This window comes from Lagopus muta, chromosome 6, assembly GCF_023343835.1.
Source record: "Lagopus muta isolate bLagMut1 chromosome 6, bLagMut1 primary, whole genome shotgun sequence".
NCBI classification, from domain to species: Eukaryota; Metazoa; Chordata; class Aves; order Galliformes; family Phasianidae; genus Lagopus; species Lagopus muta.
Window position 1 is genome coordinate 44,190,677 of NC_064438.1, and position 27,476 is coordinate 44,218,152.

Below are 27,476 nucleotides of genomic sequence, written 5' to 3' on the forward strand. Positions count from 1 at the left end.
TCTCACTGTACTTAATATAACCCATCAGTATTTAAGGTCAAATATATTAAAAAAACAGGTGTGTTAAAAAGACAGTCATCCCTTCCTGCTGCATCCATGATTTTTGTTTGTTATCAGTATTTTCTGTTTCTGAGGGCCTTGGATACAAAATGCTACTTTTACCTCTCCTTTTGATTATTTATTCTCAAGTGTTGGCCTATCTTTGCTCCAACATCCTTTTCCCTTGAGGCAGCAGGATGCTAAAACTATTATTAAAAAATAAATCTAATTTTTTAAAGTAATTTGCCAATGTTATAAACTGAATTTATAAGATGCACAGCATTTTAAACTGCATTTATATTAAAATTTTGCTCCTACTGGAAAACTATTACTTAAGTGGCAGTTTTCCAAATACTTCTGTGGCACACATTAATGTCAATTTTGGCCTCCTTACTGATTTGCATTTTCACTTCTGTTTATTTCATTTAGGACATGCACTGTGGCGAGGCTTGCAAAGCCACATATAAGATGTAGGAATACGATAAAAGCTGAGCCTTGCTATGTTATAAATATGTATTTATTGAAGCTGAAATGGATGAAAATCATTATTTCTTTCCAGGAAGAAAAGGGAGGAAATGTGACTTTCTTCAGCAAATATGTTACCTTAAAGTTGATCAAGAGTTTGAAGCAATATGTCTGGAAATCACTCTACTAATCAACTGAATTCAACAACAGACGAGATACAATCAAGTTGAAATTATTTACTCTTTCTGCTATCAGAAAAATCCATCATTATTCCCAAAGCAGAATTTATAGTAAAATAATTTCGAGCCCGTTACCTATCAAGTTTTGGATTATCTTGTCTTTCCCTTTGCTGCTCAAATCGTAGTTTCAGTCCTTTGAATGTCTGCACATAATCTACATCTTCCAGCGCTTTCCAATAATTTTCAATCACGTGTGCCGTTAAAGATTTTATATCTTCCTATAGAATGGAATAAAGATAAAGTGACTTATTTTGCTTCAAGTGAATTTATTTCTTAATGTAATATAAAAAGCAATGGAGATATTATTTTTTAAATATACAATAGAAAACATAATTAATATCTTGTGCAAAAATGACCTTATGCAAAAACTATACTATAGATATGGTTAATAATTTAGAGCTTCAAAGATACAGTTAGGTGTAAGAGTAGTAATCTTCTAAGAATATGTGCTTCAAAATACATGAACAGTACTAAAACTCCATAGAAAATGATTCCAAAACCAGCTCTGTACACTGACAGATGAACTATTATCTGTTGTAATGACTAAATTCAAAAAACAAACACACAAACACACATGCTTACAATATTTAGCTCTCATACTGTTCCTTTCCGCAATTAAATAACTCAGGCAAAAACAAACGTTTGTGTATTTATTTACGACGAGAACAAGATACTTTTCATGAGAAACAAGCATCAGGCTTTTCCTTTGTGACCACACCAGTCCAGCTCCTCTACAGAAAAAACCTGCTTAGTTTGCTATTCTAATTGAACGCTGTGCTTTCTTTACTCAAGAGGGTGGTGGGGCGTTGGCAAAGGAGGCATTTAAGGCCAGGTTGGATGGGGTCCTGATCTGGTGGGTGGCAATCCTGTCCATGACAGAGGTTGGAACTAGAATGTCCCTTCCAACCTCAGCCATTCTATGATTCTGTAAATACACTGAGTACCAAGTGAATTTAATTTTCACATCATCATACCATCTGAACATAAGAAAGAATAAATACATTAACACTGAAAACACTAAGGACAGCTCATTTAGTTGTCATTCAGTTGTCATGTGGGCATATCACACCATAGCGTGACAGCATAATATATGGCACAAACAAAAAGTCTGCTTGAGCTAGAAGGTGAAGCAAACAGTAATTATCTCCAGCACTCACCACTCTGATGAACTCAAACATCTCTATTATGGCAGAGTTCATCAAATTGTAGCGGGAACCATTATTCAGAAATGCTTTGACCACAGGTTCAAACAAAAAACTTTTCATTATGTAGCGGTTGTAGAATTCATCCTTTAGTCCAATTATTTTTCTCTTGAAACGAAGGGCACCTGAGATGGAAATGTTATTATTAAAAGCTATGCTTTAAACAGTAATGCAGTTAAAAGAAAAAAGTATATATCTAGAAAATACTTAGTAACAGTTAGGGAAATTTGCAATGTCAACATTTATAACAGGAATGTTATAACATTAAGAGGAAAGTTATAATATTAACAGGAATATAATATTGTTTATATTCTGAGGACCAGGAAACACATTCAGATATTCTCTGCTTAGTCTTGACCATACTGCTGAACATCTCTTGTCTGTTTTATCATAAAGAAATCCTCCACTGTGATTCTGCAGGACAAACCACCCCTGTTCATTGAAGAAATAATATAGTACTGTTTAACTATGTCACTACTAACACAGAGGTATGGATTTCATTTTTGGAGTGTCTTACAGTAAAGGTAAAATGTTTTCTCAGTGAAAATAAAAGATGCGGGAAATCTGCTTATCCTGGCTATTATTCAGATGTAAGTTTGATTGCATTTAAGTAAGTCCTGTTCAATTAAGACACAAACTATCTAATTTTAAGATTGGCATTGTCACAAATAATAAAGCACAGACTTAATTGATATTCATTGTAAAGCTGCTGAAATTCTAAAGCATGGACAAGAACCTGAATACCCATGCATAAATACAAGTAAAAGTATCATCCTGCTATAAGGCAGTACGCATTCTGATTAGCAACCACATGTAGCTGAATCTAAATTATTGAAAGGCTTCAAATCAAAAATTTGGAGCTACTCCTCAAAGTTTGATTTGAAGGGCTCAGGTGATTCTGTTACACACTGAAATTGAATAAATTAATCTTGGAAAATCTCTTTCTTACACACAACTTTGCTATTACTATGCTGAACACAGTCGGGAATCTACTAGCATGTGAAGAGCAGTACTGAACACAGTGTTTAAAGCAGACATGTAACTGTATCTTTAACTAAGTACCTCTGCTTACTTCTACTGAAAATCCATCAAAACTCATCAGCTCTCTTAGGATACTTGGATTTTGATAATGATTTCAGATCATCTCTACATTGAGATTTAGCAAAATCACTGTGCTTTTTAGGAAAGACCTCTATAAATGCAAAATTATTTACTAATTCTGATATCTGTAAATCTGTGTAAGAAACACAGAGGAAAACAGCAGAATTTGTATGTTCAGTAACAAACTGTCTCATCTGTGAAAAGCTTTCTTCCAGAAGAATGAAGATTCACAGCAAGTCTCATTCACAAAATACTAGTTCATTCTTCAGTATTTGAACTTACACAAAGCCAAGAAAGCATGCTTTGAGGCCATGAGAACAAGCACCCTTCGCAGGATATCTTTGTTGATGATGTAGTTCTTTATGTGGTAAGTATGATGTTCTACGCAAAAAGTTAGCAATTCCAGTATTAATGCCAAGAGTTGGGCTGTCTGAAAATCATCTACAACAAAACCAAAACAAAACCAATTAACTAGGATGTTACCTTCAGAAGTTTACTTCAAATATCCAACACAGTCTGGTAAACACATACAAGTTCCTATATTTTCCCACAGATGCCTTAGGGAATATGATGGAAGGTATATTTAGCCTTTAAAATAGAAATTGAACTAGCCTGTAATGGACTGGATATTTTGTACAGCTCTGGCAGGAAACCCTCTTAAAAGTAGCATGGAAGAAAAAGAGCCTCTTTTAACATTTCTAGGACACAGTCACAACAGTGTATTAAAAAAGTAACTCACATTCTCTTTTTAAATAGACAGAAACAATAAATTAAACACATCAGATTCAATTGTTTTAACAGGCAGTACTACTTTTTAGGAATATCACTAGATTACTGACCACTGTAGAACACGAGCATTTTAAGTAGTAAAAAAATCTCACTTCAAAACCACCTGGAGGCAAGCTAAGATCCAGGAGATCAATTGAACTAATTCCTTGGAAATTTATACAGTTAATTCAGAAGTTCAGAGAACATGTCTTTTTAATTTAAGTACATCATTTCACATTCATTTTGGATGTGCTTTAATATTAAAAAAACATTACTGCTGCTAGCAGCCAGCAAGAACAGTCACTTTATTACTCTCATGATTGTCTTACTATGATGTAGAACCAACATCCTTACTTTCTGCAAAGCATTGTGGCACAAATGTTCTGCAGCACTTTTGGACCCTCTCTGGTAATCTCTGACTTCAAAAAAACACTGACACCTTTTCAAGTCTATGTCACAGAACAGTCTCATGAGTCACTCAAAATAATACAAATGTTTAAATATTTTGCTGAAGTTTAAGCAAGTGCAGTTCACTTATTAAACAGGATTCTTTGCTGAATTTTATACTTGCAAATAGTTAATGTGCAAATATTATATTTTAAATGATATATCATTGTCTCAGGTACTCTTATAAGACAAAATATCTCCTTTGACATTTACTCTGTTCTAAACATCAAGCATCTGTCTAAATTCAACAGCCCTTGATGTACCCAACATCCAGGGCAACATTACCTTTGCTAGGCTTGTCCTCTGTAGTATTGGCCAATAAGGGGGCTGTCAGAACATGCATACAGTGCTTGTAGAAGAAACCCAAGAACTCTGTCTTTTCTGTTTTCTACAGGATTAAAATAAAATAAAATAAAAAATTACATATGTAACATACAACCAGCATCCAACTGCAATTTTATTTGAAGGTATTTACTTACATTGGCAGTGGCAAGCATATTTTCTGGATCAACTAAGGTACGAAGCAAACCCATTAGTAGCACTGCACCTCCAAGTTCTGGATCTGTGTCACAAATCATGTGTTCTATTATGAGGTTAATGAGTAGTATATCCTAACAAGAAAAAGAAAGAAACAAAAACAAATCTAAAAACCAGTTCTAATGCTTCTCCCCACCAAAAAGAAAAACCCTAGGAGAAATAAGTTAACTCTGTATTCCAGTGACACATTTTGGGTGGTTGCTCCATAGCAAGAAGGCAAGCATAAAGAATCTTTCAAAGCAACTAAAAATGATTCTGAAGTTAAGAATCTTTAGAATTCACTCTGAAGGGAAGCTCCAGAAATAACAAAGTAGGAAAGATAACAATCTGAAAATTCAACTGATGTTTGGAAGTGTTTTCAGAGTTCACAAGTTTAAATCTTAATACATACTAGTGTTCCATTCCCACAAACGTACAACTCTAAATTTTGCTGTGCTATGAAACTTGATGAAATAATTTTCACCTCAAAATAATCCCTTTGTGTACTCGCAGAAAACCAGAACAACATGTAAGAACAGAAAACAATATTTATATTTATCAAACTCTACGCTAAAGTTGTTCAGTCTCTGCTGTCCCTCACAAGAGAGGACAATCATCCAACACAAGTGGCTGAAACCAACACCATATTTCTGCCATCTTGGCTGCACTTCAGCAGTTAAGGTCCCAGCTACTCCATTTTTTCTCTTCCAGTACAGAAGGAACAGCATGAGTAGCAGGCTGCCCTCTGCTACGCTTTTGGTGGATTTAAAAAAACATTCACAATCTCCTCTGTGGAAAGGCAGAATAACATTCTTCTCCACTGAAAACCAGTTTGAACTATCCTTTTCACTACTAGCTGTACACTAGCATTTTGTATTAATCAGTCACCAAGGATCTCCAGGAAACATAAACAAACCTCTGTACAAAAATGTCCCGAAACATTTCTGTTTTAACCAGTTACCAAGGATCTCCAGGAAATGTAAACCTCAATAAAAAACAGAAGCATGCATTTACGGCGACCCTCTACTTACATCATCATTCTGCTGAGCTTCCTGCATGACAAACTCTCGTACCATGGATGGGTTGTATTCAACTAAATATGAGAATATATCTGTGGCTGCACTTCGTACTTGTGCATCATCCATACCCTGGAAGATCAGATATAATCATTTTTTCCTTAAAATAAAGGTTTCAAAAGAATGAAAATCAGAAACCATATAGCTTTTACTTGTTATTCACAAGAAGACATACCTAACTATTATTAAAACTGTATGCTAAAACTGAATCGACTCTAATCTTTTTCTTGTATATTTGATAGCTACTGGGTCAATACATTTTACGGTTTCGTTGTTCTTTGGTCTACTTCCCTACTTTCTTACTTACTTATACACCAAGGAGCACATGAAGATGAGAATGTGAATGGAAAAAAAATACAAAAATATAAGAATGCTTAGGGCACTTACCAATGTCATATCGTAACTGGTTTAAAAGTTTTAAACAATAATTACAAGGTGCTGAACTTCAAGCTGAGACAAGATAAATGAAGCAAATGCTTCAGAAAACCACATGACTAGAATTTGTCATACTTGTTTAAAAAACAACTCTGGAGATAGAAGAAGTTGTTACCACAAAGAAAACTGAGCTGACTTACCAGTATGACTTCTAGTGCCGGCAGTATGCCCATATTTGATAAGGTTTTGAAAAATGCATCTCTGTTTTGGGGTTGCAGTGTTTGAGAGAATGCACAAAACTCTTTCAGAAAATTTACCTGAAACACAGCAGCACCACACTAGTCAGTAATTCAACAAAACAGGTGGGTTTAACACTTTGCAGTAGCTGTCTGTTTCATGTACATTTTAGGGATTTCTTACCAATTCCTGTCTTTTCTCCTCATCTGTGGCTTCATCTGTTAGTTGTGCAAACAAGTCTGTCAGAAATTTTTCATCTTCCTACAAATGCAAAACAATACCATTTATTTGACAATATCAAAAGCCATCCAAGTGTAATATAAATTTCTTCTAAACCATGCCTCCTGCAGTTAAAAGAGAACACACAGTTGTATACTGCATTTAATCATACCAGCAAGCTTTCTAATTCATTTTCCAAACAAATTAATATATTTGTCTTTCTGTTTTCACAACCGCTACCATCAGTTTCACTCTCAGTTACAATATACCTTACATTACCTTTCAGCTGTCTTCTTTTTGTCTTCTACTGACATCACCATTTTGTCTATGACTCTCTACCCTCTCCCTTGGCCAATATCCTTTCCCCCAAACCGCACAATACCTTCACTTCAAATGTTCTTGTATTTGATATGCACAATCCCATACCCAGCCTTACACACATATCACTTTGGAATGTTAGAGATTTCTGCAGCAAAACTAAACCAAAGATGTGATGAAGGTTCTTCACATCAGGAATGAGGTGAGACTGTCTCCCCACTGTTACAAAAAGGCTAAATACTGAAAACCAAATCAAAATAACTGCTCCAATTACACACACTATTCACCGGGCGTTCTGGTTGGCAGCAATGAAAATCCAGTCAATTCAGTTAATTTTCATGCAGTTGATTTAACAGCAGCAAGCATGTTAAAGACTTGTATTGACTGGAAGAAATAGTAGCACTTAACTCCCCATCAGCTTTACAATCCTAATAACTAGGAGATTAATAAAGCAGAAATTAGCCTTCCCATATCCGTTCTCTAATCTTATGCAGTAACAGAGCACTTGCTTGCAATAGATACCTTTGCATGAGAACCAGAAATTTTTCATAAAGCTGTCAGAATGCTAAGCTGCTTCTTATGAAGTCAGTAACACTACATGCTGTTCTGTTCATCCCCAAACCACAGCCCTAGAAAGTTGCCTTCTGAATAAAATTCAGAATCACGGAAGTGCTTCATTTCCAAGAGCGTGCCATGCTAGTGCAGCTATAGTGCCTTCACAAATCAACCCAGGCTCTCCACATTGTACCGTATAAATCCAAAACAGGCTGGCATGAGCTACTACCCTACAGGGCATTTCATCACACTCTGACAAAACCTAAATTTAGGAAATGCCATGTGTTTTATCTTGCTTTGATGCTGTGCTTTTCTTCTAATGTAACCCAGCAGTACAGTGACAATAAAAAAATAATGACTTCAGAACATAATTTCAGGTGCCATTGCTGAGACTGCTTCAAAGACCAAACAAAAAGAGATGAGAAAGGCAGACCTCACTTGAAGTTTTTTGAAATTCACTGAAAGATCAAGCATGGGAAATCTAAAGTCTGACTTTCAGATTTCAACACTCACACGCGTTCAGAATGACTGATTCCAAGAAAGAATTTAAGCTGCTATGAAAAGCTGTTGATCTACCTGCTCTCCAGTCATCACATGGTTTCAGAAATATTCTATTCTAATATTTAACTAATTAGACATTACAGTTAACTTAATTAGCTTACAGTAGAGGCATTAGTTATTTACACAAATCAAAAAATAACAAAAAACAGGGCATACAACCATTTCTTTCAAGGAACATGCAAGTTCTCCACGATTAGCAGTACATTTAAAAACACTTCTATTTTGAGGTGATGTGAAACCAATCTCATTTATCAAAAGTATCAACAAGATGCTTGCTTATGCCCAGGTAGACAGTGGAATCCCCATTTCCATTCTTACTGTGAAAGAAAACCTTCTCCTCTTCCACAAAACCTGGAAGTACACTCAATATCACAAAAATATCTCAGAACAACCACTGGGAGGGGGAATTTGGCATTTAGATACATCAGAGCCATGATGAGCATGCTTCTACAGAAAAAAAAAAGAAAGTACAGAGTATTATCTAAGTATCAAATGACTCCTTTTGAGGCAGAATGTAAAAGGAGGAAGTGATCCATGACACATTCACCAATCCCAGCAAATGGAACCAGGCTGAAGCCCCAGCACAGTTCTGAGTCTCACCTCCCACCTTGTGCCATGGCCACCTGCAGCGGGAGGCAGCCCTCACACCCTGTGCCCGGCCTTGCAAGCAGCTGCGACTTGCACAGGGCACTTCTGATCACTGGGAATTGAGAAAGCCTTCACTGCTGACACGGTGTTTTGGGAACAATTTGCAGAAGTTCAATATGCAATCCTTTTTCAACTCTCCACAAATATACAATCACACTGGCTTTTCCAACTCCATTTTAAACATAGTAACGGAACATTTCATAGAATCACGGAACGCCTGGGTTGAAAAGGACCACAATGATCACCTAGATTCAATCCCCCTACTATGTGCAGGGTCACCAACCACCAGACCAGACTGCCCAGAGCCACATCCAGCCAGGCCTTGAATGAATGGGGCGTCCACAACCTCCTTGGGCAACCTGTTCCAGGTTTCACACTCTGTGTGGAAAACTTCCTCCTAACACCTACCCTAAACCTCTCCTGTCTCAGCTTAAGACCATTCCCCCTTGTCCTACTGCTATTCACCCTTGTAAACAGCTGTTCCCCATCCTGTTCATATGTTCCCTTCAAGTACTGGAAGGCCACAATGAGGACTCCCTGGAGCCTTCTCCAAGCTAAACAAGCCCAGTTCCCTCAACTTTTCCCATACTGTTATCTTTCTCCCTCCCAAAATCCATTAAATACATTGTGTTTTTAAATGAACACCATTTAAACTCCAAGGGTCTCAGTGCAACTCTTATCTCATTAAATTCATTGGAATGAAGATGGAACTGAGTGACCAGATGTCCCACCCTTACATGGCCAACACGCAGTAAGTGGTGGGTACTCCAAGAAAACCAAAAACAACCCGTTACGAACTTGGTGGTAATGTCCTAGCCCTGAAATGCATTTAGATGCAGCCTCATGTCAGATGCTTAATGAATGGCAGACACATCCTTACTGATGGGGAAAAAATCCCTCACATTTTTAGAAGACTTGTGAACACAAGGGACATTCAAAACACGTGATTCTCAAGCTGTAAGATTTCTGATGAGAATAACGTATCTAACGTTACACTTGTGAGTGATCCAACACAACCTAAGGAACAGCACAATATGAAAGCAGAGTTCATATTTTAGAAGTTACAAAGAACCAACCCCAAATGCTAGAATTACACAAGTGTGTATTTTTTCTCATTTTCATTTTTTCCAACTCTGAAAAATCCTTCATAAAATATATCTGTGAAGTAAACACAGAGCAAAAGCATTTATCTTTGCAGTATCTGGCCTCTTAGCAGACAAATATCAAATCTGTTAAGATATGTATTAGAATCTGTGGAAGTCATCAGTGTTTTCCAAGTAGACTAAAGCTGCAAAAGATAGCCTGCATGGTAATTACAATCTAGCTGTATTTTTCCCCACGTACACAAATTATTACATACGCAACACTTAAACTATCCATATGCCAAACACTAAGAATATTCACTTTTGCTTCTGCAGGATCTGAACAGATGCTCCTAGGATTCTGTATGCTTCATGAAGACAAATTAAGCCAGGTCATATATCCAGTCAGTCATTTCTGTGTTTCAAAAAGAAGAAAACCCCCAGATGAAGGAAGATCACACATGCTCAAAAGAGCACTATGGGTATTTGTGAATAAACTTTCAAAGAAATACTTTCCTCCCAAAGGTCACTTAAAAAAGCATTAACTATAAATTACAGTATGAAGTACAGTTAATTTTCAGCTATCAGACACTTCATGCCTGAGATTGCACATAAATTAAAAACCACTCCTTTCTCAAAACATAAAACAATACAAATATACAAGAAACTGAGCAAAACCTAAGCTGAAAAAGGAGCAGTTTCCATCCCATTTCCCATCTCCATATTCATTTTCAGTATTTCAGCCTAGAAAGTGTAAGTTTCATAAAATACTACCAGCAAACTGAAAATAACAGTTTCCAATGCACACTCCCTTCCTGCAACCACACCAGAAGACTTCACAGTTTAAAATGTTCCAATCTCCTTTATCTCATGCTGTCTTCCCACACATGCCTTCACTCTCTATCAATAGGCTATTTCTGCTTGAGACAACGTGCTGAAACGGATGCAGGAGCCACCCAACCATCTCTGGAGTTTCTGCACAGATCAACAATCATTTTCTTCAATGAAGATGAAATCATTCGCATGCACCAAAGGCAAACTTCTTCCCTAAAGTCATTTCCCACAGTAGGTGGCATTCTTTTACACTTTACTGCAAGAAAATTTTGCTGAGAAGTGGATCTCCAGAGTCATTCCTGAGAAGTTGCAGATAACTGCTGTAAAACAGCTGACCTGTAGGAGATGTTCCCATCCTCACACATTTAGGCCAAACTGCTGACATGCACTGACACCACTCTTCCTCCCAAACACCCACAGACAATTCATTTACATCCCCAGGCTTCTGCTGAGAGAAAGCAACTCTCTGTAAAAGCACTATTATTATATGCCAGCTTATTACCATAGACACCTAATAAAACATAGAGATATACCTAAATGTTTTCAATCCTTTAGTTAATGAAAGGGGTGTGGGACTGTCAGTAATGTCATTTCTGTAATTACAGAAGCTGATTTACCAGTAATGTCATGTGATTGCAGTTCTGGTAGGCACATGAATTATTTTAATAGATATCGAATCTTCCCTTTACACTCCCCAGTCTCCTAAAAATAAAAGACCGTAGAGTCTGAATAACCACTAACAGTCTGTATTCTGGAAATTAAAAACACCACAGGATCTTGCTGGCAAAGAGAACACGCCATTGAGAAAAGGGGGGAGAGAATGGAAGGAAATAGTGCTTGCTCACTCTATGGCGCAGTTTTGCAAGTTTTTGTTGTTTTTTTTTTAAGAACTAGTTAATAAAACAAAGGGAAAGGAACTGGTGACCTCCAGTATGAACATTAGTATGTATTTTTAAAACTGCAAAAGAGCGTCATATAAAGTAAGAAACACCACTTACCTGTCCCACCCCCACTCTTAACACTTGGTGAGCTCCATGTTTCAGCAAAGCTCCTTGGCGGCTAAGACATCTAGACTAAAAGAGGCTGGGCCCCAAGAACTGAGAACATATTAGGAGGGGCTGCAATTGGAAAAAAACGTTATATACGTTAAACGTTTCATATCTTCTGTATCATAAAACCTGTAACTGTGTAGGTCTCAACAGCAGCTAATTCTGAAGACCAGAAATGCTGTTATCACAGGTTTATCATCACGACCAACAAGTGACATCTTGACAAAGTTACTTGAAATGATGGATATTAAGATCATCACATCACAAATAAACTAATCTCTACTTCTACAAAAAGTCCACCAGGGTGTTTTTGTAACGATTATGGCAAAACTAACTTTAATGAAGGAGGAATACAGTTCGTAAACATAAGTACTAAAGGTGACCAATTCCGTTCTTAGTTTTGCCACAGGATGTGCAAAAGTTTTTTACCACAGAAAGCAAAAGGAAGCAAGTGTCTTCACAGAATTAACGAATTATAGTTGAAAAGCTGACCTTCAGGGGAGTCCTATTTGGACATCAAATGCCTTAAGTAGAACACTGATAAATTCTGAGTAAAATCAACTGGCCTGTCAAAAAGCACAGGGCACAACCTGTACCACCTCTTTCAAATTTCTTGGCACTTTTCCATTACCAAGGTATGCTTGAGTATACTTGAGTTACCACACAGTCTGATGCAAAAGAGGCTCTTTCAGAGCTTATATTTTCATGGCAGAAGTAATAGTTTTCCTTCTCCTTCCTTCAGAGAAATGAACAGAACACAAGGCAATCCAGTCGCATACACAGGAGTGGCAGCAAGGCACAGGCTAACAATTACTCATGGAGAAGAGTTTACTTCTAATCTGAGACATAAAACTTACTGAAGACAACTCCTCAGTCACAGTCTCAGTCCTGAACAGCCAATCTAAAGTTAACAGCAGAAGCACACCAAGCTTGTATGACACATCAACTAAGTAAGGACCTGAGACTCATCTGCGTCTCCCAATAAACCATCACAATGCATTTCAGGAACACTTCAAATAATCATGAGTTACAAAATAAACATGTTTTTATGTACATACATATGGTTAGTGAGCAGTGGGATGTCCCAAGATGTAAAATTGCGAATGCCAGGAACTCCAGTGGCCAGAAAGTAGACAAAGAAAACTTTACATCTTTCATGAATTAAGGCCCTCATCGAAGTATTGTGATATTATCAGCTACAGACGCACGCATTAAACCACACACTAAAAGAAGAAATACCTTAAAAGTTAGTTACAGAAGCTAAATGAATAAAAGCAGTCTTTTAATTCTTATCTCAGAGTAGCATTTATCTATTATGCTATTTATAAAGAAATGACAAGGACCAATATACATTTCTATACAGGGACTGTGGGAGATGGAGAAAGGGGAGAAAGACAAAAATGCAACTCAACATGCTGCTCTATAAATAAATGAATAAATAAATGCCAGGTAACAGATTTAAACCATGGCTTACAGCTGCACTCAAGTATGTAAAAAAATCAATCAAGTCTTTTAATCTCTTAGAAATGTAATGCTCCTGTAATTTATGATATTCTCTTTTAATTCCCTCAACAACAAGAATTATCAGCAACATTTCTGTCAAACAGACTCTTATTTATATACTACAGAGATCCCTCTGAATGTTTTAAGAGGTGTATTACAGAAGGACCAGGAAATACAATATACCATGGGTGTATTTTACGCCTTGTCTGGTACCACTCAGGCTCCGACAACCTGTAGAAAGCACCTGAACAACTTGAAATATTTATCTTACTTTTAAAGTTGTGCAATGCCAATTCTTCTGCTCTACTCCAAAGGGTATGTACCTCATTCTCAGATAACAGTAAAAGATAAGGTTCAGACATTTGCAGTGACACAACAAATCAAAATCAGACCGGAACCACTACTCCATCTATAAACTGCAACTGACAAGTTTTGCAATCACGCTAAATCTCTGTATTTTAATCCAAGCTTACCCTCCACGTTTCAAACTAAGAATCAACGTTTCAAAATCAGTCACTATATCAAGTTACCCTCAGTTTTTCCCAGTAAGCATGCCCTTTCTGATTTTACAGCATCAGGTCCCCTTTCTAGCTCCCCGTTTCCTTTTCAACATTTCCAAAGCCAGCAGCAGCCACTGACATGAAGACACCCACAATAACCACCCTCCTCCACAAGCACCATCCTCAGCACTTCACTTTTAGCAACCCTTGCAAGGAGGTAAAGGTATTACAGAGACACTAGTCACACTGGATTCTCAAGTGGAAACATCTTAACGGCATCTTTTTCAGCATTTTCAATGTCAGGTTTGAATGTTTTCACAAACCAGCCACCATCAGATGACAGAGGCTTTCTGAGTGTTTTAGACAGGTGAACGTTGTGGTTTTGTTCATCAAGGGCACACACACAGATATAAAGAAGCCTAGCAATAGTCAATATGCCCTAGGTGCTCTGCCTGGCTATTCCACCAAACGACAGTCCTTCCACAAGGCATGTGCCTCAGCTGCCAGGCATGGGTACATGCCCTGCGTACCTGGCTGCCTACCAAATACTCCTTGGGTGGACACAACAGATTCAGGCTCATGCAACTGGGTTCAACAAGATCAGCATTCTGATAACTAAGTGTGGTGGGCAGAAAGGCAGAGGAACTAGTTTTGACACTGATTTGCAACATGAGCTTTCAAGTGCATTCTTCACTTTTTTCTTGTATTTTTTCAGGAAATTAAACAGTGTGCACACTGAGATTCAACTGACGATTAAAATGATTCACTTAATTAGCAGCATCAGGCATTTTGTCCATTGCTCCAGATCAGAAAGCCCCTACAAAGAATTTTTGTTCTTTAAAAATTAGGAGAAATATGATAATCAATCTGTACAAACAAAATACATGAGCTGCAATAATTTACAGAGTTTTTTGAAAATTCTAGGAAGCTCCCAGTAGAAAGATGCACCACCTACTGACAGGTGAGGAATTTCATGTGTTGGTGCAGAATTACCTTCAGATGTGTAGGTAAGAAATCTAAAGCATTGGTTACACATAATCTCTTCATACTTGCAGTAACACATCACGGAAAACTTCTAATTTCATGCAGTCTTATTTAGGGACTTAGAAGACAAACTAAGAAAACATTCAAGCACTATGGCAATATTAGGTTCTGAACTATGCTTTCCAAACAACTAAATTCCTTAATTTCAAAATTAGAAACAGTTATGTATTGGCATGAGATTACATTTATGAAATTCACATGAAATTCCATCCTGTTTTTGGCATGGTAAAACCATCAACTGTAGTGCCAAGAAAGTCCCAAAATACAAGAAAAAATTACAAAACCAATCCTTCAAAATGCAAACAGAACTATTCATTCTAAGCAAGTCTGCTGAGAATTCTATGTGTTTGCTCCATTTAAATCATCAGTTAAAAAGAGCACAGTGCAAAATCTGCAATTTAAAAACATAGATCTAAGAGCTTGGTACTCAAATTCCATGCCTTTTCTTTACATAGCATTTCAAAATGACTTTCAGAATAACTGAAGGTTTCACTGAAGCAACTCAGCATTTCCAGGAAATATTAACAACTTTCTCTGCCTGAGGGCAAATAAAGAGACAGCGAGATTCTTACACTTACCTGTAACATACCAACTATTTCCACTTTATTAAAAAAGATGAAAGAATGAAGTGTTGATAGCATATTTTCCTCAAAAACTGAGGGAGTGGGTAGGACCATATCTTGAATATACTGTACTCTGTACGTCTGATGTATTTTTTGCTTCAACTCTGGATCAGATATAGGAATCACCTCTTTAAATTTCGCTGTTTTAGTCAGAAATTCCCTGTGTTTCCGTGACTGTGATAACGACGGATCGTATTCTAGGCATCCAATTACGTCCATTATACATTCCTCGGAAAACATGACTTCAAAAAGTGCAGTTCTGTTCAAAAGGAAGATTCCCTTGATAATTTCATATAAGTGGTGTAGTCCTTCAATGTTCTCCAAGTCTTCGCACACATGAAAAATTTCTAAGAGCTTCTTAATATAGCCCTCATTTTCCAGTGCTAGCGCAAGTTTCTCACGGCGTAACGGCGAAGGCAGTGAAGACGCCACAAGTTCCGCAATTTCTTCTAGTCGACTCAATTCACAAGATGGCAATTCAAGACCTGGTGATGACATATCATCAAAACGTTCTTCCTCAGACTCATCCACAAGGTCCTGAGTAATATCGACAGAGGGGTCTTTGCCTTGAACCTATAAAACAACACGTTTGCAAAAAATGAAGTTTTATGTTCACTACCACTACAAGGTTTTTTCAAAAAATACCATTTCAAAGGCCACGTGCTTTTCATTTGTATACTCAAAATAGCAGCACAAATGTATGTTTCACGTTGAGCAAAGCTGGTTTGGAAGGTAAGAGATAATAAAAAGATTTCTTCAGACAGAACGCTTTACAAAAACCAGGAGTATTTTAAATACAAAAAGAAAGTCATAATGACTAGTAGGGACCACAACATTCCAATAGATGACTGTGTTAGGCTATTCACTTCCATTCATTCTTCTCTGTAGATAAATTTTCAAATGCAAACCAGCATTACATTATTGCAGTGATAGCTGTTAATGTTCAACTAAGGTTGTTTATCTGTTCTTAATGCTTCTCATAGCTTCTGCAAGCTCAGAGTAGGGAGGCCAGTCTTGTTAACATTTTCAGGACAAGAGAGCAAGCCGCAAGTCAAAATCTGTTATACACTTCCTAAGCACTCAACAGAGGCAAAGAATCCAAGGTAATATCTACAAAGCACTTAAAAACGCAAAACCCCAAACCAACATTTACAAATGAGCAGTAAAAATCCGGAGCTCTCAGAAGAAGAAAGCAAGGGATCTGCAAAGAGATCTCTGAAGATACAATCACAAAACTATGCAAAGTACAAGTTAGTTAAAAAAAACTAAGACAGATGGCTTGGGCACCAGAGTGCTTCAGCTTTAACTGTATCTTAATGGTAGTATCTGTGTGTCAAATCCAGAAATACAGATACATTAAAGGGCAGAAAACTTGCAAATCAGAAAAAAAAAAAAAAAAATTGGGGAGAAGTAATATTCATGGCTAACAGCAAGCCTATACATAGATTAAAACCCAGAGTGCTGCTGAAGGCCACTTATTCTGCTTCTTCACCATCAACCACTTACAGTGTAAGTGGTATCAAAGTTTTCCTTTAAGAAAAAGCTGTAACAACTGAGGAAGCGTAAGATCTTACAAGTACACAAGACAAAAATACATCCTGTTTTGAGGCCATGCTATTGTAAAGAAACTGGATTCTTACAAAAATACTAGCTCTTTATTTAGAGGCTAAGGAAGCTGGGTTTCTTATCTGGGTGTTTCCCAAGAACACAATTTCCCCTCTCCCCCGTTTTGTTTCTGCCCCCAACTTGTGGTCCTTTAACTGCTGAGGTTCTTGAAAATGCTTCTATACTTATTTACAAAAGTGGTAAAGCATTGAAAAGACTCAGGAGTTAAAAAAGGATCTAGCCACTAGCAGTCATGAAGCCTGATTTCTTTTGCTTTATTTCTGAACTCAAAGAAATTAAGCTACAGGACGAGAGAATTATGTAGTAGTTGAACAGCACAAAGAGGGAACGTGTAAGGAATTATTAGGAAAAAATTAGAGAAATTCCACCTAATGTAACATAGCAATTAAGAAAAGTTGCAAGGCTTGGAACTAATTAAAAATACTAATAATAAAATAAAAACAAAACCAATAAATGACAAACTGAACCATTATCAGTGAATATACTGACTAAATTCTTCTGGGTATTGGTCAATATTTAATAACTGAGCACGTTGCCCCTAACAATACTGTTTCAGTCACTATATAGACAGCAACTTCTAGTGGTAAAACACTGTAAGTTAACTAGCACATGTTAAAAAGTCTGCATGCTACATAGGAACTGCCTGATTCTTTAAACCATAAGAATTAAAGCTCTGAGGTGATAACACAGACATAAAGAGCTGTCTCTTACTTCAACTACAAAATCATTCTTTCACAACCTGACAGTCAACAGAAGCAGTGTCATGTTTACGTGAGTTTCTCTTGGGAAAGTCAATACTGCCCTCACATGAACTGGAAGGATAAGTGAGACAGAAGAATGAAAAATGGAGACAAAGAAACATAAAAATTATAGTGAAATTCATAAGAAATACATTACAAAATCAACTAAGAACTTGCACATTCTTCTCTCTACAAGAAAGGCTTAGAAAGAATTTTTTCCCTCCTAGTCAAGCAGCAAAAAAAGTTAATTTTCAGACTGTTAGGAAACTTGCTGAGCACTCAGTTTGATGCTACACCTCCTCAGAAGATAAGAGATCTACAAAGTTAAGTTGAGCAAAATTATCTGCAAAAGTTCTAAAAAAAAAGTTCATATTGGATTTCTGGGGGAAAGTTTTCATACTCAAACATGCAAAATTTGGAGAAGGTGGAAAAGAGGGCATTTCTGTTTTCATTTTCTATCTATTCTGTGCACACTCACCTATTAGAATAGACTACAAATTTTGAACACAAAATTATTTTGGTGCCTCTGTCTTTCATTTATCAAACTTACCTGACATATTTTTTCCCATATTTCATCACAGCCTGCTTTTTCTTGAAAGCTAAGTGCCAAATCATAGTTTTCAGCTTCAGACCACACAATCAAGGTATCCTGTAAAAAGAGGAGGAGCATTTTCATTTCAGGCGATTTATGTTATGTTTTCCAAGACCAAACAATGCTTAAAGAGTAAAATTTTAAACTAAGGATAGCTTGATACTTGATTACAACAGGACGGTATTACAGAGCAAATGTAATCATCCTACTTTCATTCTTTGGATTAAAAACATCTCTGCATAAGTCAGAATAAGTAACTTCTAAAATAACTTGGAAAGTTTTAGTTCACAATTCATGCAATCATAAAATTGCTAATCTCAAAAGGCTCATCTACAACATCCACATTCACCTCAGTGTATCCTCTGATAAGACGCAGCACCATTAACACTGCTTTTTTTTATACTGTTTCAAATGGACCAAACAAAACTGCAATCTTTTATAAGATGAAAGTTAAAATCACTGTCTTGATCTTTTTTTTAGCAGGCCCCAGGAAACACTGTGCGAATGCACAGAACAGCTGCTTGAAGGAACTACAAAATGCTGCAATTGTTAAGCAAGAACAGATCTTTGAACACACATACACAGAGTTAAGTGTCTAAGAGTTTGCTTACATCTGATGCTGAACCATGCACATCATTCCAAACTGCACTTCTGAAAGGAAGTTTCACTCTAGATTTGTTGAAGTTAGTTGACAGTGTGCTTAGCTACACTGACTACCCAGAAACATAAGCTCCCATCTACTTATTTACTTATTTGAATAGGCCAGGAGTTTATCAGAGCCCTCAAATTGCATGTAAAACCAGCATACAGAAAGGGGAAGCTGACCCTGGAAAAAGATAGTTTACCAAACGGTCAGTTTACAAAAATCCACAAAAGAGATCAGAATCTGCATTATACATTGAATCAAATTTTATTTTTGAAGTCTTCTGTTCTCCTGTAAGAGCTAGCTGAAATGTGGCCACATTAAATACACACAGCCTCAAGAAATGACTTTATTTCACTTCTGGCTCCATCAAAACTCAGTCAAGCAACACAACATAATCAATTTGCCATTACCAGAGCAGCTGTACTGCCACAGAGCACTGAAGGGTTTACCTTCCAAATGGCAAATAGTTCACCTTTCCATTTCCAAAGGACTGAAGAGGGGGTGGTACACAGAAGAAAGGGATTTAGGAAGACCACCTCCAAAATACGAAAGGAAGAAAGTCACCGTTAATAGTTTATTCTCTGCAACACTGGTCATGGTGCAAATACTCTGGTAATGACAGATTGACAGCATCTAATTCTGCTGACTCATAAAGAGTACAAGAAGTAAGTTTACAAAAATGTTGGAAGTGAAGGCCCAAAAGGAAAAGAACAAAGTAACAAAGGCGGTTAAAGGGGTAAGAAGAAAACTGAAGTTGCGCCAGTCACTAAACATGGATGTATCTTCAGGTATGGTTACTTTACCAAACAGTCTGTACCTTACTACAGTATGCATCCTATGCACCAGGATCAAAAGCTAAAACTTGAACCTGGCATCAGTGTTGGTAGTGCAGTGGTTTTCAAGACCAACCTCTGATCAGTAAGGGCAGCATTATTTATATTAACTGCTGTCAGTCAAATGAACAGAAGCTATGAGTCTCTGAATAGAAGCCAGCATTGAACCAACACAAGACTTTTTACACTGGGAAGAGGAAGAATGGAAGGAAGACAGAAAAAGGAAGAGTGAACTGAAAGAAATATGGGTAAGGTTACGTTTGGAAACTATGCCCACAGAAGTAAAAGACTGTATTCGGCCATAGCATAGCAATACTTTTCTCTTAAACAAGATCTACTAAGATGCATGGAAGTTCAAGTTGTACTTTTTCACCTCTACAAATTCTGACTCTTTTTCATTACTTCTTTGGATAGCAAAGCTAAGAACTGCAGGAACAAAGTGAACTGCAGAAAAATAATCTTCCAATTTCGTTTATTAATACTGGAAAAATATTTTCCAGTCGCCAACGTTAACAACTTCAAAGTATTCATCTGTCTTATTAGCGCTTAAGGATTTCATATCATAGATTACTGTCAGTGCCTCAACAGAATTTATGAATTGCTACTTTCTGGATTCTTTCATAAAAGAATGTTTGTTCCTATGCCTTTTCTTGTCTGAAAGGGGCTGTAAAAAGAAAGCACAAGAAAGTGAAAAACGCACTGCAGTTTTGCATAACATACAATTCAAAGTTTAATTTCTGTACACAGAAACCTTCATCTACTTCCCTATGTAAAAACCCGTATCTTCTAACTATATAGAACCTCTACAGATTACAATCACAAAAAGAAAAGCAGTGCAAAACTCCTGCATGTATTTTAAAGGAAAGTGACCAAAAGAAATTCCAGGTGTATTCAGACAAAAATCAGGAATAAAAGCCCCCTTTCTGCTTGTTTTATTTAAGGGAACGTTCCTGCAAGGTCTGCAATTGTGTAACAGTGCAATTTGAGTCAATCAATTGCTGTGCATCTCTCAGTTACGGGACAGGACTACATTGCTTCTGAACACCAAACATTGCCTTGTTACTTCCAAAGCATCTGAAATTTCTTAAGACGGCTTCTTCCATCCCAAGAAACAAGAGTGTGCCTAAATGCCCGTATTAACATTAGCTACTGATTAAAGATACAAAGAGATGAGCTTTGCAAATTGCCTTACTATAAACATAAAATCCCCAATCTCAGATTGCTCAGAAAGCCGTTTGGGCTCAGACTGGTCAAAAAGGTACCCATTTTTTCTGCATTATATAGAAAATGTTGTATCTAAGACAAGGAAGTGAATGGGATAACTAAAATGAACTTCGAAATGAAATTTGTTTTTATGCCTTGCCATCAAACACAATTTAAATGTGAAAACTGTTAAACCCTAGATATGCTGTGTTGAGTCATAAAAGAAAGACAAATATTTTATCATCAAAATTTTTAATACTGATTGCTGTGAAAGAATCCTAGCATCCTCACTCCTCACATCTTTCCAGACGCATTAGAGCACTTGGCAACATTTTTGAAAAAATACTATGACAATTGGGAAACTTCTTATGTACGGTTGAATGCGCCGTTCCAAGCATGAAAATCACTTGGTGCTTTACAACAATATTTTGACAATGGTGCCAGCTGGATGTGTCATCATTACCTTAGCACAGAGAAAATTTGTTGTTGCCTTAAAACAGTTTACAGAATTTCATCTTCACTTTCACATTATTGCTCATTATGATTGCTTAAAAATATTAAAACAATTGCTTAAAACAATTCTAAATCTTAAGCAAGAATTCTAAACATGGGCTCTTTTTAGAAGACCCACACTCAACATTCTCATAAAAAGATTCCAGGGGAGTTTCATTTTTTTGGTGCTCTTATAAACATACAGCCTAAGTCAAAACTTTTGAAATTCAATTTGGCATTTCTCTGCTGCTTGTTAATCAGCTCTGTTAGGTATGCTTGGAGAAAGCTCTGGTGCGTTAGAAAAAGAGGACGTCGGGTTTTCAAAGAGCCACTACCATGAGCTACATCTTCACCTGAGATTTCACTCCCAAAAACTAACCTTCAACAATATTTCCGCAACAGTTTAAGCCAGCAAACAGCGGTAATTTATCTAAGTTGCCAGGGCTTAATATCTGCCAATTGCTTTATTTTTGAAATAATTATTTCCCAAAAGATTGTTTTCCTTAATAGAGAGGTGATTAAATGCACACTACCAATCTCAAATCAATCAGCAGTCATGGTTTCATTAGACATCAGATCAGTTTTATTTAACTGTTAGAAGGCTGACTAGCACATGTCGCACTGCATTCATACATTCTCCAAAGCAAGCCCTGGACTTCCATAAAAAGAAATTCAAGAGTAACTAGTATCTTTGCTTGCTTCTGCTAGAAGACTGATTTCAGATCTCCTTCCTGATGTGGTAAGGAACAAGAAAACTTATTTCTTCTCCTCTGAAGCACATTTTTGTTAGCAGTGAAAATATATTTAAAAAAAAAAAAAAAAAGTGAATGCTTACTTATCTACTATCCACCCCCATGAGACTGAGGCTACTATCTCGAAGTAACTGTGCCCCAAATTAGAAAGTCTTTCATCATTTTTTTTTTATTTAAAAAGAATGAACGAATCCCTTCCTACTGGCCCTCAAGTGCCTTAGCCTATGACCCACTGGAAGTTCAGAGTAAGGCTGTTTCTACCCTCCTGGACAGCCTGATGGCCAGCTTGCCTTATCTGCTGAGCCTACATTTCAAATGGCATGACAATCCACTTCTTAGAATCTTGCTATTCAACTACTTGCAAAAGTAGTAGAAGTACAGTCCCCAACTTTCTGCTTATGAAATAAATTACTGGCACTGCCCAGGTTTGTTGAGTTACACATACACAGCTATCATGGTAGGCTGCAGCAAAGTGCTCACGTTAAAAAGTCTCACCTCATTAATGTAATACAAAGCTAATTCAGAATTGGGTTTTATGCACTTCTTCATGCAGAACCTGGTTACCTGCATGTGCTAGCTAGTTATCTCCAAAACTGGAGTAACACATCAAGGCCACATTCAGACTTCCAGCAAAATGTTTTCTGTTAGCTTCTAGGAGAGCTTCCAACAGTCAGACTTGACTTCTCCAGTTTGCCGCTTCACAGCTGCATTTCCATGCGTCAATTACATGAATAAAGTCAATTTACTCGTTCCGTAACAGAGCCTCAATTCACTGGCCTAGCAGCCATATCCAGCAAAATAATAGAGTTCATGGGAAAATTTGTCAAGATAAAGAACATTTGATCATCCACTTAAAATAAGTGAACCAACTGCATGCAGTCACAGTCCTCTCTCTTTTCCTCCCGCCCCACAAAAACACACACTTCCTTACTATCACTGCTGCAATAAGCACAAGTTTTATTGAAAGTTCCGCTGTTGGTTTGCTTGCTTTTGACAGCAAGCATCAGAAGTTCATCTTCTCTGAGCATTCTAACAGTTGTTTTTGGTTCTTTTCAAATGCATCTTCATGGTGAACAAGTTTGATCTTCATCACACAAGGGTAGACTCTTTCCAGCTACGCAGCCAGTAAGCAGTACTCCGGATCAATTTAAGCTTTGTATTCTTGTGAGGAACTGAAAGCATGACTGCCAAAGCACAGGACATGAGACGCCGAAGACTGTGGTACAAAGACAAGACTACGTGAATGTAAGCTGTAAGTAACTCTAGTTTTGTTTGAGGCACAGAAAGGATGCAACTTCATCACTGGGCTACAAGATGTACATGGATGACATAAGTCTTACTGTTCTACTGCTGAAGCACTATCAAAGTGTATTAAAGCGCATTCTTGACTTCACACTCCTATCAGCTTTCTCTCCAGATAAATTCCCCCTTAAGGCTGCATAGGAAGATGTGTAATGTCCTAAAATACAACTGCAAGATTCTTTTTATTGAATAAGAATCACTTGTTTGAGAACAGCCTCTCTGTGACTACTAACACCCCCAAATTATATCATTTTAACCTTAAAAAAAAATTTGAGAACAGCATTAAAAAAAAATCAGCAGTGTAAACAGAAGTCTTTAGAAAAAAAAAAAAAAAAAAAAAGACTTTACCAGGACATTACTATTAAAAGTAAATACAGAAAATAATTTGTGTGTGTGTGTGTATATATATATATATATATATATATATAAATAAAAGTTAATGTTTAAATTATATATACACACACACACACACAACAGAACAAGAAAACTGAGCATACAACATGCAGACCAGGTGCCACATACTGTAGCTAAAACCCACTTACTAAACAGAAATTTCTTTTAAGCTGTGTGCTACAGAATTAAATCCAGTATATTTCATAAAGTTGTTGTACCATTACATGTTTTGTTGGTATTAACATTACAAAATGATAACACACAGGAATACGAGTGGCTGTTCTAATGAACTTTTTTCTCAGTTTAGAAGTGTTCTGCCTGCAAATATTACTTAATAAGTCCTTGTTTTGGAGCCATGGGATGTTAATTTCCTCGAGCTTTCTTACTGTCCCGAGTTATGCTAAGCCTCATGATAGCAGGCTGTCTGGGAAGCCTGGGGAGCAGGCTGTGCAAGCTGACGTAGCTCAGCACTATGCTGACTTACCAAAAGCAGCAGCCCCAGAGCAGGTCTCAAGATTTGCCCAGAATTCTTCTCCAAAGGAAAAGAGTGGGCAGTTGTACCTACCACCATTTATATTCATATTTATATCCAAACAGAAACCTGAATATGCCAAAATAAGTAGCAAGCACTGCTTACAATCCTAAAAAACAAGAAATCTAAAGCAGACAATTTGATAAGTTTTGACTGGAAGTTCAGATTCGCAGAGTGTTTTCCTTTGCTTTTTGTAGTCTCCATGGATGTTTTACATGCCAAGAGACAGGCGGAAGCAAAGCAAACTTCTACTCAGATCTTCATCATTATTTTTACAAAGATCTGAGCTGGGCAGTTACTATAAAACACATATGTAAACCCTGACTACATAACTCATAATGTTTGCAATCCAAGAAACAATCTGTTTCATGCTGGCAATAGTGCGGCAGAGTAGGTAGAAGGTGCTTATATTAGTAGAAAAAAACCTTCACTGTTCATCACAAAAGATGTTGGTATGCATGCTGAAGAACTCAGAGCAACTGACAGAGGAAATACTCTCTAGATACTTATTTATCATACCTCTCATTCCTTCCAACCACAAATCAGGTTCAGTAGAAGACTTTCTTCTTACAAGCTTCATGTCAGCCTGGATGAAAGTCAGAACTCATCCCCTTATTCCATCATATACCAAAATGCCACATGCTAAAGTTGTCATGGTAAGAACAATTTCAATGTATAGCTGCACAGTTCCATCAGTGGATCTTGTGCGAGCTGATTTAAAACTTCTGCTGATTGACAGAGAAAACCAGATCAGAAAACTTGTCTGGAGTAATAAAGTCGATTTTCTTTTGTTTTAGTGAGTTTAGACAGTTCAGAATTGTGAGGAACACAGCTGGAAAGAAGCAGCTCATTACAGCAGCTACACTCCAACCCCAGATCACATGGAATCATGTTTAAATTATGAACTTGGCTTTTACTGAGCAAAAGGATGTGTATACTTTACTTGAAAAACAATGTGCTGCAAAGTAGGCTTACTACACACACCAAGAAAGATTTGGTATTTCTAAGGCTCAGAGTAGAAACCTGAATTCAATGAAAGGCTGCACTGCTTAAACAGTGAAAACAAATTGTCTATCAATTTCTGTCCACATAGCATTTGGAAGCTTTAGGACTGGCACTTCCCATTTTCCAACAAATAAAGTGCTGCTCCGGTAGGTCAGACTCATGTTTAATATTTTTATTTCTCTAGCCATGTTTTTGCAATCATCAGTATCAGATTTGTTCAGCTCTAGATTACAATACACACTCGGCCCCAACTAGCAATAAGCAGAAGTTTGTACTGACAAGCATGCGTGGTGGTTTACACTGATCTTACAATTTTATGCCTACTTTGAGGACACTTCACGCTTGATCTGACAAAGTCTGTTGACACAAAGTTAACCCCTCAAAGCTCTTTGAGCAGATTTGAACCAGCAAAACATGTTTATTTTAGATTAGCACTCTATGCCACAAAGCTGTGAGATAGTCAACATTATTTTAGGAGTCCTAAAGCTGGAGCTACTCTGTCACAGAACCATGACCTCAAGCCAGGGAGGATTACAACTAAGAGCTAGTTTGCTTAGCATTTTTGCTGGTCTTGTCCTTACTTACATCCTGCAATTGATTCTCCACGCCACGCTGCCCTTATCAGTTGTTCAGTACTGACTGTTTATATCGTGTGTGATGAATTATATCAAGGAGCAGATACAAAGTAAACTCAAAATATTTCCAAGAAGGGGTGCTTTTAACCCAGACTGGTTCTACTATTTTCAGCACGCAAGCCTACAGACAGCTGTAGCCAGTGAACCGCTGCAACTACCTGCAAGCAAAACTGAACTGCATCCATGCTTCTAAGAAAACACTTCTCAGTCTTCAGCTTAAACAGTTTAAAATGTCCCGTGCACCTGACAGGATTTTAGCAGTCTGAGATGATGACCAGACGGGCAACAAAACACAATTTGGTTCGGCATTTTCAGTCCCTAAGAGTACCCTGCAGCATCCATCTCAGTAACATCAGCAACCTACAGTCCGCTTCTCCTCATCCACCTACAGAGCATTCTTTAGGAGCCTCACAAAGTGTGTCTTAAATAACTGAAGTGAGGTGCAGGCTACAGCTGGGAAGTTACTTTGATGAATATGGTACACTTTGAAGCAGAATTAACCCAAATCCATCTTTCAAGTAAAAGCCAAAAGGAAAGATATACGTATAGTTTTAAAGAATTCTAGTCTTCTCTTAAAGAAATTACATTGAAAGCTGCAGTATCAGAAATATTAAGAAAAAAGCCAGATGGTGTTAAGTTTCAGATACTATAAACCTCTGGAACCTCAGCTAATTACTGACTGTCACAACTGTGCCTTGTCCATTTCACCCACAAAATTTTTGTGTGTGTGTGTCTGTGTGCAAGCAGGACAGATAACTTCACAAGAACGCACAGAAATGGTGAGCACTACTTTGTTTCCCACTGGGGGTACCAGAACATACAATATCAATTGCAATAGAGATAAATCTAACAATTTCTGATGTTAAAAAACTGCTGTTACAAGTGAAGAAAAGACAATATGTTTACCTGTTGCTTCTGGTACGCTGTATTCGGGTTAATTTTGGACTCCAAAAGAAGAGAACCTAGAAAGAAAAGTTCCATTTATTTACATGTGTACTAGAATTTCAATCTCATCACAATTTTTCTGAACACTCTTCCCTCAGGTGGGTATTAACATCTTCCCTCCCAGCGACAGACAGACTTAATCCATATTCTACAACTTCATCTTTCAAGATATTTTTCCACATAAACAGAACATTCAGGAGCATCTGAGGACTGGATTCTCAAACTCTGCCACACTCTGAAATAAAGCCTCCTTCTGCATAAGCAGCAATGTTAATATAAGTCCAGCTTAGCTTAGAGGACTGACCTTGCTAGAAAAACAACAAAGCATTTTTATTTGCTTTTACCTGTGAGCACATCACATCCCTCATCCACCTTACTG

At 37.2% G+C, this 27,476-nt stretch overlaps 1 protein-coding gene across 1 annotated transcript in view; it reads right to left on the reverse strand.

Moving 5' to 3' along the window:
• Positions 1-27,476, reverse strand: part of PPP4R3A (protein phosphatase 4 regulatory subunit 3A) — a 39,169-nt gene that overhangs the window by 4,998 nt on the left and 6,695 nt on the right. The window contains exons 2-12 of the mRNA XM_048948802.1: positions 27,059-27,114; positions 18,318-18,416; positions 15,357-15,974; positions 6,649-6,726; positions 6,429-6,545; positions 5,809-5,925; positions 4,741-4,872; positions 4,547-4,649; positions 3,329-3,487; positions 1,901-2,070; positions 819-961 (exon numbers count right to left, since the gene is read on the reverse strand). Coding sequence (XP_048804759.1) covers positions 819-961; positions 1,901-2,070; positions 3,329-3,487; positions 4,547-4,649; positions 4,741-4,872; positions 5,809-5,925; positions 6,429-6,545; positions 6,649-6,726; positions 15,357-15,974; positions 18,318-18,416; positions 27,059-27,114 — 1,792 coding nt within the window. The remainder of the gene's footprint in view (positions 1-818; positions 962-1,900; positions 2,071-3,328; positions 3,488-4,546; positions 4,650-4,740; positions 4,873-5,808; positions 5,926-6,428; positions 6,546-6,648; positions 6,727-15,356; positions 15,975-18,317; positions 18,417-27,058; positions 27,115-27,476) is intronic.